This window comes from Acipenser ruthenus, chromosome 15 (genome assembly GCF_902713425.1).
Source record: "Acipenser ruthenus chromosome 15, fAciRut3.2 maternal haplotype, whole genome shotgun sequence".
In the NCBI taxonomy this organism is placed as follows: Eukaryota; Metazoa; Chordata; class Actinopteri; order Acipenseriformes; family Acipenseridae; genus Acipenser; species Acipenser ruthenus.
Genome location: NC_081203.1, coordinates 31797257 through 31811524, shown reverse-complemented (window position 1 = coordinate 31811524; position 14268 = coordinate 31797257). Strand labels below are relative to the sequence as shown.

The 14268-nt window shown below is 42.1% G+C and overlaps 1 protein-coding gene across 4 annotated transcripts in view; it reads right to left on the bottom strand.

Moving 5' to 3' along the window:
* LOC117422206 (fermitin family homolog 2) overlaps nt 1-14005 on the bottom strand; it is a 29794-nt gene extending 15789 nt beyond the window's left edge. For all 4 annotated transcript variants that reach the window (XM_058987920.1, XM_034036926.3, XM_058987921.1 and 1 more), the window contains exons 1-3: nt 13489-14005; nt 12402-12559; nt 1445-1678 (exon numbers count right to left, since the gene is read on the bottom strand). In XM_058987920.1, the coding sequence (XP_058843903.1) occupies nt 1445-1678; nt 12402-12558 (391 nt within the window). In that variant the 5' untranslated portion in view covers nt 12559; nt 13489-14005. The remainder of the gene's footprint in view (nt 1-1444; nt 1679-12401; nt 12560-13488) is intronic.
* Nucleotides 14006-14268: the final 263 nt, after the last annotated feature.

Below are 14268 nucleotides of genomic sequence, written 5' to 3'. Positions count from 1 at the left end.
CAATGGAAAGAGTGGTTCAACAGAACTTGAAATATCAACCATGCACATTCCGTGCAGTGGACAAGAAAACAAAAAAAAAAGTCTGAGTTTCATAGATTCATGCCTCAGGAGGTCTAAAACACAAGCTATAGAGTTTACAAGATGAGGCTGCACTGGTGGCAGTCACTGATCCTGCCGCAACAACAAAAGGGATGAAATATGACCAGCACCTTGCTTCCAGCTCACTGAGCAGTGAACACAAAGAATTGAAATTACAGAGGCATCAATCTGCTCTTTGAAGAGGTCTGCTGTTTGCAAAAGAAAAACAACAAAACATGCACAGCTGCTAATAGTATTCTCAGCAGGGGGCACAAATAACCATTTCATAAGAAAAACCTGAACAGAGTCAAGAAGACTACCAGTGCAGCTAAAATGGCATATGTTATGTTAAGGACAAAGGTCTACCTAGAAGATCATTACAGTATATCTTAAAATTAACAGCACAGCCTTTATTTTAAAATTGCCGAAAGCAGGGGCTCCCAAGTGGCGCATCCAGTAAAGGCGTTCCGTGTGGAGAGCAGGATGCGCCCTCTAGCCTGGAGATCGCAGGTTCAAATCCAGGCTATGTCACTGCCAACCGTGCCCGGGGGTTCCTAGGGGGAAGCGCACAATTGGCCGAGCTCCATCTGGGTAGGGAGGGCTTAGGTCGGCAAGGGAATCCACGGTTCACTGTGCACCAGCGACCCCTGTGGCAGATAGGGTGCCTGTGGTTCTGCAGTGGAGCCATCAGATCTGTGTTGTCCTCTGGCACAGCAGGAACACATTTGAGGACGCGAGTTCCATCCTTCGTTTCCCGAGTCGCCAGGGGGTTGCAGCGGTGAACCGGGATACAAATAACAATTGGGCATTCCAAATTGAGGAGAAAACCGGGGTAACAACCATTGGCGACTAAATTTAAAATAAATAAAATTGCCAAAAGCAGCTGTATATTGTGTCCTTACTGGTATTGCTTGGCGTTAATTTGAGGATATACAGTATTCCTACTTTGCATCCATATTATTTATTTTTTAAACGCAAGCACCATTTTTAAAGATCACTGTTTAATACTTCTCACATCTGATAAAATTAAACGTACTGCTGAAGTTATGCAAAAATGCAGTGGAAAAAAATGAACCTGAACAAAACTGCACAAGGTCAGCCAACACAGGATTCAAGTTAACTTGGAAATTTTTCACAAAATATACAAATCAGCAATATTTGAGGAGACAGTGGTGAAGGCTCCAGCCTAAACATTTGTCAGCCTGACTCAGTTTCACCTTTACAGCTTGAGCCAGGGTTGGAATTCCTTTTAATGACTTGGAATCGATTAAAAAGGAAATGGGAATTGGAAATTTATTTTAAAAAAAGGAATTGACCCCAACCTTGGCTTGAGCGTTTCTCAGCGATGGATAAAACAAGCACTTACTGAAGGTCTTGCTGATGTCTGAGACAGCCTTGAAGACGCGATCGGAGAAGTTCACCTTGACCTTCATGTGCTTCATGTTTGGCAGCTGGAGCCGCAGCAGCTTGTGCTGAGGGGTGAAGAGCAGCCGAGCGTCTGCCTGGATCCCGTACTTATCCAGGGTCCAGTGAGTCTTGAGCAGCCATGTCTTCTTCTTCTCCCACCACAGAGCGTGGTCTGACCAGTCCCTCTTCACATCTAGAAAGAAGAGAGAGAGAGAGAGAGAGAGAGAGAGGAGATTATATGAACTGTCGGCAAACTACTTTGAATAAATGTCAGACTACTGCAGTGGAACATCTTTCACCTCAGCAGACTATTATTGTTATTATTTATTTCTTAGCAGACGCCCTTATCCAGGGCGACTTACAATTGTTACAAGATATCACATTATACATTATTTCACATTATACAGATATCACATTATTTTTACATACAATTACCCATTTATACAGTTGGGTTTTTACTGGAGCAATCTAGGTAAAGTACCTTGCTCAAGGGTACAACAGCAGTGTCCTCCACTGGGGATTGAACCCACAACCCTCCGGTCAAGAGTCCAGAGCCCTAACCACTACTCCACACTGCTGCCCTTACTAGTACTAGACTAGTTTGAATCCAGAATGCCAGTTTAAAGCAGAAACAGTCATTCCTCAAACCAATTCTCTTCTTGCCCAGTGGTGCCCTTGGGAAGACGTTCCACCTTCTCGAACGCAAGGTAATTAATTGCTTTGCGCATCCAGTCAAGATGGAGTGAAACTGGTCAAATAGACTGTTCATTTCTGGCAAGAACATATTTTATGTAAAAAAATTAATAAATAAATAAATAAATAAATAAATAAAAAAAAAAGACAGGGGTTTGTATTTACAGAATTTGTTAGCTTATTTAAAAAGAAATAGCAAGGAGACCTTAACAATGTCATGCTCTCATTGACGTGTGTGTTGGCTTGAGATTTGCACCATGTCCGAGTTTCCTCTGCAATGATGTCAGGCCACAGGCATGTGCCCAGAGAGCTGACTGCTACCAGTGTCTGGTTACAGCCTAGTAAAACACCAGCGAGCTCGAAACTAATATTCCAGTTACTGTGATTCAAACACAGACTCAAATATTCCAGAATTTGTTAGCTCTTCTAAATTAAGGGGTGGGGAGCAGTTTTAATGACAGTACTTGTCCTCTATACAGTTTCATGAAAACCAAGCAACCTAAAACACAGCCCTCTGTGAATTTGTCATTGTTAATTAAAAGTCAGCGCGTCATGGTTCGAGTTTCCACAGCTTGTTACGCTGGTCCAGGGATCAATCCTCGTTTGAATCCAGCGAGAGATGCGGCCCCCTCTGTGTTGAAGGACGGCTGCTCATTAGTAGGTTTTCATAGCAAACAGGAAATGGCAGAGGCTGCCAGATACACTTCACTGCCATTGACACTGCAATATTTCCAGGAATAACTGGAACACCGTTTTGCTTAGTCACCTTTAGTTCAATAAGGTCGACAAACCCCCAAACACTATTACAAGAGGCGTGTCTTCAGGCAGTTAACTGTTATTCAAAGCATGATACAAGCCACAACAAAATTAAAACAGAGCAAACAAACGTTCACACAAAGCTTCAACAAATTTGGACAAGTAGTTCCCAAGATACACAACAACCTTCAATAGCCCAACAGATCACAGGCAAGAGCAAAATTCAAGAGTTGTGTAAAAATCAAAGCGTATCAAAGTGTATATATAGTACACAGACGTCTCCACTATATCCATATTAGCTGGGAATATTCATCCCTCTAGAGGGGAATGAATCCCCCAGAGTATCACAGTTTAACATCTTAAACTTTTCTCAAACAAAAATTGAGATAAATGCACTCCAGGGGACCCGGATGTCCCCTGTTCTCCCACTTAGGTTTCAGGATTGTTTTTGATGTGGTTGCTGAGATACTTGGTTTCCGGTGCCAGAACCAGAGTGTCTAGTTGCCTTTTCACTGTCCTTCGCTTTTACATGTCATGTAAACAAAAAGACCACCGGTACAGCAAGCCATTATTTCAATTATACCAAGAGTAATTACTTAATGCAGTTCAAACAAATCCAATTCCGTCATTCTGCAGATATTGTTACCACTAACAAAAAACACCCAGGATGGCTGCAAAGTGCGCTTGGAAACACGTCCCAGAGGCGGAAGGCTTTTTACCACTCGAAACGGGAAAATATCCAAAACAGGTTGGATGAAAAAACAGGGCTTTGCAGACAAAGGCAAAAGGGGGGTAAATGGGATAGAAACAGGGCCAGTCCTTGTCTGCAGTCTGGCAGTGTTTCATTCTCCACTTCAGACAGAATGACTATTTTGTTCCTTTTAAACTGGTGCTCTGGCTGCAGTTTTGCTTGTCATTTTGAGTCCTGGCCCGGCAGTCACCCATCAATCATTTCAATAAGGGCAGGTAATTCAATCTCCACACAGCAGCCACGGCTACAAATACAGGCTGCAGGGCTGACGTAATACTGAATCTAAATCAGGCACAAAGTAATTGGGTGCAATAAAATGCAGAGCTAGAGTCCTTGGAGGAGCTCTGATACGAAATGGAAACATGCGTCCTTGTCTGGGCCACTCATTTGTGAATGTCTATGCCATGGCTTATAGGAGTATTTATATTGATGACCGTGTTTCTTCATGCAACTGTGTGCATCCCTGCATGCATATACAGCTGCACCAATCAGGCTGGCTACTCCTACTACCCTGCATGCCATCTACAGTGCTCCAAAGTAAAGTCTGCACCACTGTCTGTGAAAGTCCATATAAAAAAAATAAAAGGCACTTCTCTCTCTCAGCCCTCACCGATTGCTAGTTAAATAGTTTGCAGTAGCAACCCTCTTTTTACTGCATGGCTGCTAATGTTTACACTGAAGCAAAACACTGTTTATAAAAACTCCCTCACAGGACACCGAGCAGAAGCATGCTGCTGGACTGGGTGTGGACAGTTCTAGACTGGGCTTCGTCAGCATGTCTAAACCCTCTCATTTCTACCTGATCAACAGGAGAGTTGCCTGAACACCCAAGTGATGTCATACTTACTGATGACCCTTCTCCCGCGTGTGTTAATCCTTACTTGTATCAAAACTGCAAACCTAACAGAAATCCATCAAGAGGGACAGAGTTATCACAGACAGACACCTGGCAGTGAAGACAAACAGCAGAGTGTATCACTACAGGGATGGAAATACAGCCAGACTCCCATTGCACGGCAGTTTCACCCATTCCAGGTTTTGATACGCGCTTGATTAACCACTGTGTATGGGGAAACAAGCTCAGGTGTGTCTTATTAAACTCCTAGTGAATGCTGGATTGGATTAAACTGCTATTCAATGGGAGCCTTATTTCCATCCCTGCGCTATGATAATTACTTCATCAGAATTCAATGGGAAAATCTAATTGAATAAAACGTAAAAATAAAATTAAAAGGGGTAGAGATCATACCTCTAGCACACAAAGCAGGTGCTGTACAGGGAAAAATACATACGATACATAGGGAGGATCAGGGAAACAAAAGCGAATAAATGAGTCCAGTGTCCCGTTAGGTGCTGTAACAGTCACATGCCTGACCTTCACGTCTAGCACACGCAGTTAAAAGAAACATCTTCCAACAGGAAAACGAGATCAGATAAACACACCAACCAAGTGAACCACACTGCAACTATCCGAGCAATGCACAGCTCAGCAAGGAGGTGTGCCTCACAGGGTTTTTATTTTTAAAGAAACTTCTATAGGCAGACTTTTTATACCTTCTCCCAGCAACGGCGTCTCAAGTCTGAATAATAGTCAACAGGTGCCATTCTCAAAGCCATTCACTCCAAATCATTAGCACAATTTTCCATTAAGAAGGAAAAAAAAAACACACATTTCATTTAAAGGGCTTGTAAGTATTGTCTTAAGCAGAAAGAATGCACTGATGGGCAGAGTTCTGAGAGCTCGGAGTTCACAGGCTCAGTTCATCCTTTCACAGCAGCATGGTCGGCAATCTGGTGTAACGACGCATCACCGTCACGATACAATATTTATCATGATACAGGGGATGGATTCATACCAGCTATAAAACACTGGTGAAATACAATGAGCTATGCTGCTCTTTTGGTCTTACACACGATACAAATTGCATACGGTACCTTCATTATGTTACAAAACATCATGCAAAGAAAAGATCATGATTCAGAGACACACTATGAACCGTTCCACACCTACAGCCAATGTGAGAGAAAGGAAGGAAGCTTAATTCCTAAAATAATTGGTCACACTGGAAGTTCAATAAAAAGTCAGCACGGCTCAGCCACAGAATGAGTTCTACTGTAAAACTGGGCAACTGCAGCTCTCCTACAAATCAAGGATTTAAAAAAATAATAATAAAAAGTGGTACAAAAATGAGCAGGCACTTGCAAGGCACTTTGTGATCTTTCCACTGTCTCACCCCCCCAGTGCTGACTGACCCCCCCCAGTCCCTCTCACTACACTCACACAGCAGCAGTCAATCTCGTCGGCTCTCTGCAGTTTAAATACAGACTGCTCAGTAACAAGCAGCACTTGAGCTCCTGTCCAGAGCAAAGTGAAGCCGCTTTAGGAACTTGGGAACTGAGCCCTGGAACATACCGAGAGGCGCGAATTACACATTCCTGATTCTAACAGTGCAGGGGGGGGGGGGGGGGGGGGTAGAGGGTATTTTTACTGGTTACTCATCTCACATCACATGTGTTGGAATAGTAAAGTAATGCACACAGAAACACAGAAAAAAAAAACATTTGGCATGTTTTTATATATAAAAAAGGGGGATTGTAATGATACTGATTATCTATTCAAACAGTAATACACATTTAAATTGGGGTTACAGAAGCAACAAGCAAACATTTGACTAGTACAGGAAGATTGTATTATGAAGGATGTATTGCCAAGAGCAGATGGTCTATACTGTAATGTACACAAGGGTTCAAATGAAAATACAACAATTTACAATTTCATAAACGCTCACAACATCACAAGAGCAGAGATTTTTCTCTTTCCCAGAAACTCTGAACGAAGGATTGCCCAGAAGCAGGTTCAGTTTTCCCTTCACAGATCCATTTTCTGGAGTAGGCGATCTGAGGCGAAACGCCAAAGCAAACATGTGACCACACACATTCTGATATTTCATTTACTTCTACCCTGGTGCCTTTCAAATCGCTGTAACGTCACCCCAGTTCACGGTTAACGACCTACTGTACAAAAGGAAGACAGGGACTCTCAAAGTCCATTTCAAAGGCATTCCGCAGTATTGTGCCAGTCTCAGAAGGGACACCCTGTGTTAATACTACTCATTTTCATTGCTTAGCTTCATGAAAAATAAACATTGTTGCAATAACCATTTTTTACTTTGTGTTGCAAAAGGTACAGCAAAAAAAAAGTATTCGAATTTAAAAGAAATAGGACTTGTTAACCTACATAATATAGAACTTACAAATAATTCTAGGCAGGGGGGTTAAATATATATAAAATCACAACAGGAAGCCACAAAACTAGGCAAGGTCACTATTTAACCAAACTACTTCCTGTGTGGTTACACAACCAACAGAGCAGAATGAAAAGTCTATTTGATTGGAAAAACAAAGCAAATAAAATAAAAATATTATTGTATTCAAAATAAAAAAAAAAAAAAAAAAATGCTGTGTTGGTTTCCATGATTCATCGCTGTCTGTATGCTTGAAACCTTCACATAAATCGGCAGCAGCCCTTAAGAGCACCAGGGAAATCACTTAGGAAGAGGAGGAGACAGCAATCCAGACCGTCTATAAATCAGGAGGGAAGTCGGACTCTTGTAAAGCCATTCTCTCAGCAGCAGCGAGCTCCACCACACCCCCGCAATGAATCCCAGCCTTCCCAGGCCGCAGCAGCAGGAAGCTTCACATCCTGCGCCAAATGGCTGCCGTTTCCTTCCAAACATTCCCTGTTCAATTGTCAGGTCCGAGCCATCTTCCTCACAGCACACTCCCTTCCACACAGTGTAGTACGATGCCATCTTCCTCACAGCACACTCCCTTCCACACAGTGCACTCGGCACCCAGTATATTAATCGAATAGTAATAAAAATCAATAAGCTACGCGTTTAAGACCATTGTATTTAAAAGCAAAAAAAGCAACAAAAAACAACTAACATGCACGTGCATACTATATAAAACAAATGTATACTAGAAATGCAAGACGACATCCAATTTCTGTAGGGCACCAGGTCAAGCAGTCGATTAATGAAAGTGTCATTGAGGCTTGCAAACCAAGAGCCATGGTGCTCAATGATTGATAATTGTTGCATCTCTAATATTTACCCATCCATCACAAGTAGGCATTACCACCAAACACTGATCATGTGTTTATGCTGTGCAGGAATCAAATCTGCAGTCTTTGGACACTTGCATTAATCAAAACGCTCTATTTCTGTGGTAAAACTAGAAGAAACTAAGACATGCGTTCAGCCAGTGCTGCCTTCTTTAGAAAGGCACTACCAGAATGGCTTGTCCACTCAATTTAGTTTCTTGTAGTTTACCTTAGTCTTTAGACATAGCAGAGGACTGTCTCCTTTGTCAAGGAAAACAAGTTCAGATTTATTTCAAGACTTCACATGATCACAGCCAGAGCTGGTAACATGTGAACCCCATACTGGGGTCGCAGTAGGGTTCAAACCTGCAACATTCCTGCCAGCGTCTAATAGAAAGGGAAAAGCTGTTTGGAAACAGAAAGGGTTAAAGAGACTAAAGCCAGCTCATTTACTGGTGCACATTTGACAGCAGCTGGGAGTAAAAATGCCAAGCCAGAGAAGTCATTTCCTGCTCCAGAGAAGACTTGTATGGAATTCCATCAGTGAGCCATTCGTCACATCACTGACCCTGCTCTCCACACACACACACACACACACCTTTCTCGTTAGCTCTACAAGACAGTAATGAACCGACTAACAGGCAATGGTCGTTTCAGAACAGGATTTCACCTAACATGGCAGTACTGAATTGTTTTTTTACCCCATACAGGGCTTGTGAATGCGAGTCTGCAGACTGATGCGTGCCATTAGACCACACTTCTACATCACGGGAGATTGCCAATACATTTCAAGTCTCTGAACAAAATGTGCTCAGTTCTATTTTCTAATCTTCTGTTACCATATTGGAATCCTAATGATCTCTTTAGCTGCAAGCTTCTGGGAAGCTAAGCCAGTTTAACCCTTCTCACTGCAGACACATTTTCAGCAGTAAACCAACACCTTTCCATCACTACAGTATCTATCTATATCCCACACAGCCCAGAGCTCAGACCAGTGAGCTTCTCAACCCACTGCCTTCAATATGTAAAAGGACAGCACTACTCCTAACATGAATTACACCGTGTAACAATTTTTTTTTTTTTGGTTCCTGGGTAGTAAGTGTTATTTCCTAATTGCTTATGCCTCAAAAGTATAGAAAATGGCTATTATTCCCCACAAACTTTGCTTTTGTGACCAGGACAGTGATATTTTGAAATGTCCAGTAATATAAATAGTAGTATGAATACAGGGGCATTAAGCCCACCAGTTCAGTTTAGTTCCAGCTGCCTAAGTGGATACATATCTGCATTTTTCTGAGATGGCATCAAGGTCATAGGAGACTTCAAAATGGTGGCATTCCTGATGGGTCTCCAAGGCAGTTTTACCAAGTTTCCCTGCTATCTTTGCCTTTGGGACAGCAGGGACACCAAGGCGCACTACCACAGGCGGGACTGGCCACAGCGGACCGAGTTCTAGAACTTCTTCCCTAAGCTGTCCGAGGCAAAGGTCAAAGCCGGTGTCTTCGTTGGACCACAGATAAAGAAGATCCTGGAGTGCAATGAATTCCCCAAGAAGCTCACTAGTAAGGAGAAAGCGGCTTGGAACAGCTTTGTCGCAGTGGTTCGGGGCTTCCTGGGCAATCACAAGGCCGAAAACTATGTGGAGCTGGTTGAGACTGGTGAAGAACTACTGCACAACAGAACATGGGAGCGTACTCTGAGGAGTAAGGCGAGCGCTTCCACCAGGATATACTGGACTTTGAACGCCGCTACCAAGGACAGTATAACGAGAACATGATGGGAGACTACATATGGGGGCTGATTCGTGAAAGTGATTTACAGTATAATCGTAAATCTCGAAAAACTACTCACTTCGAAATCTTTTGTAGTCATTTTAGTATTACTTTAGTATACATACATGTTAATTTGGATTCATATGTTTTTTTCTGACTATGTGAACGAAAAGACACAAATTCGCCCGTTTTCTCATTGGAAATAGGTAAATTTCGAAATATCACTGTCCTGGTCACAAAAGCAAAGTTTGTGGGGAATAGCAGGCATTTTCTATACTTTTGAAGCATAAGCAATTAGGAAATAACACAAATTGTGTTACTTAATATACTGTAGAAAAGAGTTTTCAGCAATGTTCTAAATATATAAACATGCAAAAATCTAGAACATTGAACTAGATTATTGAATATGTTATAAATATACAAATAACAGAATTGACTTTTCAATCTTGTTAAATACAGTAGAGAGAAATGAACAGGAAACAAGGTAATCAATAACAAAGTGCTTTCCTGGCATTTCACAAAGCAATCCATTAAACACATTAGTGCTTCTGCACACAAGTCAGTTTTCCACTGCTCAGAGTGTCAGGCTTGGGAGGAGAAGGGGAATAGAATATAAAAAAATAAACTAAAAACACACAATCTGATCCAACAATGTGGCCAGGTGTTTGTGCGACAGTTGCCTTTGTGCGGTTTATTTCCATTATTAACAATCAGAACAAGATGTTTGATTAGAAACTATAAAAGATGACTCTTTAACCTCAATGGCAAATGGCCCATTCCATACCTGAGCAAGAGCAGCTGGAGACAGCTACCCACGGTTTACTTTATTTGCTGTGCAGGGCAATGGCCCAAAGTCCTTCAGTTGAGACAATTCATATGGCTGCAAGACTCTCGCCTTCAGCAGACAACATAAACAAACCGTGCAGTGTAAGAAGTCTGCACAAATACTTGCTCTAGCATACACCTGTCCTGATGTCAACAGGTCCAGACACTGGCCCTTACAGCCTGGGGAATACTACCACCATTAAGTACAGGACAAGCCGTCTTCATGAAAAAGCAGTAGCAATACCATTGCCACCATTTCAACACAGCATCTATAAGCGCTTACCACCACAGCTGCCTGCGAGACCAGGAATGAGAAGAGTGGGCAGGGCCCCACACACACACACACACACACACACACACACACACACACACACACACACACACACACACACACACACACACACACACACAATGTATGTAAACATTGTTGTATTGTGTAATCGCTACATTTTTAAAAGCAGCAGTTCAATAAGACATGGGGTATCTAGGCAAAGTCCAGAACGGCATCATACGATAATGTTACATAACCAACATATTCCAAAGGCAAGAGCATGTGAAATCAAGACGCTCTTAGCTTCTTAACTATGCGAAGGTGCCCAATGCCAAATTGACAAGTGTTTTGTGTGTGTGCAGTTTCAACTGAAGGTTAAGTTGAGACCACTAATGTCATTATGGATTCTAAACCTAGCCTCAGGGGGTCAAACCAAACTATAGAATGCACGGGTAGTGGATTACACTGTAGCTGCATGATAAACGCTCTGTCAATAAACAAGACCTGTGTAATTAAAAAAAGAAGCATTAAATTCAACATTCCTTTTACTACATGATCCATAGTATCTACAAAACCACATACGTGAGGAATTCAAATAAAGCGTTGCCTATAATTTAACCCAGAAACAATGCATTGCAGGAATGCAGTGTGCTGTACATTTACAGTTTGATTTATGCGAGGACAGAGCGTGTGGGTTCTGTTGTGTACGGTTTCAGCTTATTGTTTGGGAACATGCTGTTCAAGTTAATGGTTAACATTGTCAGTTTGTGAAATTGCAGAGTTGGGGGGGTGGGTGGGGAGAGAACAGAACTGAAGGACTGTCCCCCATAAAGGATGCATGCCATCGCTCTCAATGAAAAAATGCATTTTACCATCGAGCAATCAATAGAAAGAGCAGAAGAGAATGGCAAGGGGGGGGTCATACTGTACTTCCTGTACTTCCAGTCCTCACCTTGGTCAGTGAAACCGCAACATGACTGAAATAAAAGCTGAACTGCGGCAGTCTTAAACATCCTGAAGTTTTGAATAGATGGCTATTTCACTAGCGTTTACTACAGGAAACCCCCTTACACTGAACACGACCCGCTCAACCCTAGAAGAGGAAGGTCTTTTCGGTCTTTCTCCAACCAAAACCTCCAATCACTGCCTCCCACAGATTTCCAGGAGAACTCTTCCAAGTTAAATACCCGATGCATCTTCCATAGACAATACCACCAAAGCATACCCAACCACAAAAACCTCTACGACAACCATGAAGCCAACAACGCACTCTTGTGCGTACTGGGGCAATTAAGAAATGCTTACTATGCAAAATAATGGCAACCCACACCAAACAAAATGGGAAGCTTTAATAGCTTGCTTCCCCCCCCAAAGGTACATCTCTTGATACTCCTCTTTCTCTTTAGTTATAACATCTCAATAAAATCCAGCAGTCAAATCCACTGGGTTTATAGCTTTGTACAGCAGGATTTAACATACTGAAGCACAAACTCACTTAAGTTATGATGGCATATGCCTCAAATGAGCCTAATTAAATAACTGTACAAAGGGACAAAAAACTAGAACCTTACATTATATAAAGTGCATGCACAATGCGCACAGTGACTATTAAATCATTCAATCTAGCAGTGTCGATACACGGCAATTTGCCATAATTAACAGATTTAAACAAAACCAAAAACAGGTAAGACGCTTTACTGGTGGCACCAATTTTAACACCCTCATGTGTCTGTCTAAACTTACCAAGCTTCTCGACGAGTTTGAGCATCACACCTCCAATGTGCACCTCACCCGTGACCCTCAGAGACACGTCCCGGTGCAGGTCTGTCACGTGCATTCTCAACTCCCAGGTCCCGTCTGCGTAGCAGCCATCGGGCATCCGAATACCGTCCAGCGCCATCCTACACAGTCAGACAGTCACGGGTTAATGACGCGAATACAAGCGTAAAAATAAAAACAAAAGCCTAAACATTATCAAAACGTAAAGCACAATACCGCCGTTAACGCAGCTACAAGAACATAAAACACAGAAGATTACAAAAGACAAGCTTCACTGCCCATATGTCGGGGTAATTCGATAAAGGCAAAGAAAAAGCGGCTTTGACGTTAGAGAGGGACACGACGTCCACACCCAAACCAAAGACCCACCATTTAACACCGCAAAGTTCAGGGGAGAACTGCAGCTTTACAGAACGGTCAGCCATTCATACTTTATACCCACGTCATCATTATTACAGCAGAGGAAAAAAAAGGTTTGTTTTGTTTCTTTTACAAAAGAAAGGTAACCTGCGATTGTATTAAACTTCTATGATGGAAAATATAAATTTCGTGGAAAAATACCCACCCGATCCACTGTAAAGTACCGACAATTAATTATAAATACATTCGAATCTAGCCTTCATGTTACAGTGTTCACATTCGTTTATACACGGAGCATATTTTAAGCCCCATGGTTAAACATACTTAGTATGTACATACATTACAAGCATTTTACCCCGCGGCGATTTCGTTACTCACCTGCTCTACTTAACGGTACTACCCTATCTTAGGGAATACTAGCAGCCTAAAATAAGTTTTAAATGTTTAGTGTTTTAAAAGACTGTACAAGATACCGGTTCTGAATTCAGAACCCGACACGGGGTGGGCAACGATAAATAGTAAAAGGGTATTAAACAAACAAACATTCATGTTATACAAAATATCAGTGTTCTCGCTTGTTAACACGTAGCTAAACAAAAACAGACTCGACACACAAGCCCCGCAGACAGGCTTGTCGCTGCTTAAGAGAATGAAAGCGAAAATCATTTATAGTTACATGTTACCAACTCACCTTCACAAATGCAACAGTCCCAAAAAGGCAAATTGTAAAAAACCCCAAAGTTCTTGTTTTTTCACGATTTTTTTTTTTTTTCTTCAACTGACTTTTCAGAAACAGAATACGTCCCAGTAAAGAAAGTCTACCAAACTGTTTCCTCCTGGCTCTATTTAATGGAGTCCTGTTGGCTTGCTTTCTCCCTCCCTCTCGCCACAGCAGATAACGTCACTCACTACTCCAATCCCGAGTTTCCTATGAAACACTCCAGGCTTTATCCGCTTCCCAGATCCCACTTTTTTTAAATCCCTTTATTTTGAAAGGTAAAGAGAAGGAAAGGTTAACATGCATGCACGTTTTTTTAAATTTTATTTTATTTTCATTTTGCACAAATCGTCCCAATTTGAAAGGCTTTTTTGGTAAAAGTTTTATTTTTTGTCGTTTTGTTGTTTTCCCCACTTCTTCTCCGGAGTGTTGTGTGCTCACACAGCACAGCGCCTAGCTCTCAGGAATGGGAAAACCGAAGGGCGGCCGTCCCTGCCTTTTATGGCAATGGAACTTCGACCACGGACCGGATTGACATCCGGGGTTCAAGCCGCGGCCCGGGATACATTATCCAGTTGTACCCCCCTTAGAAACAGACGCATTTACACACCCACACCCTGCGTGGTTTGGGGAGGTGGAAGTGATTACCGTTATGTGCGCTAACAAAACATACACACACAAAGCTACGCACTTAAGAACACAGGTTTTCCGATTAAACTATGTACCTTGATTGTCACTCCAGGAGTTAGTGTA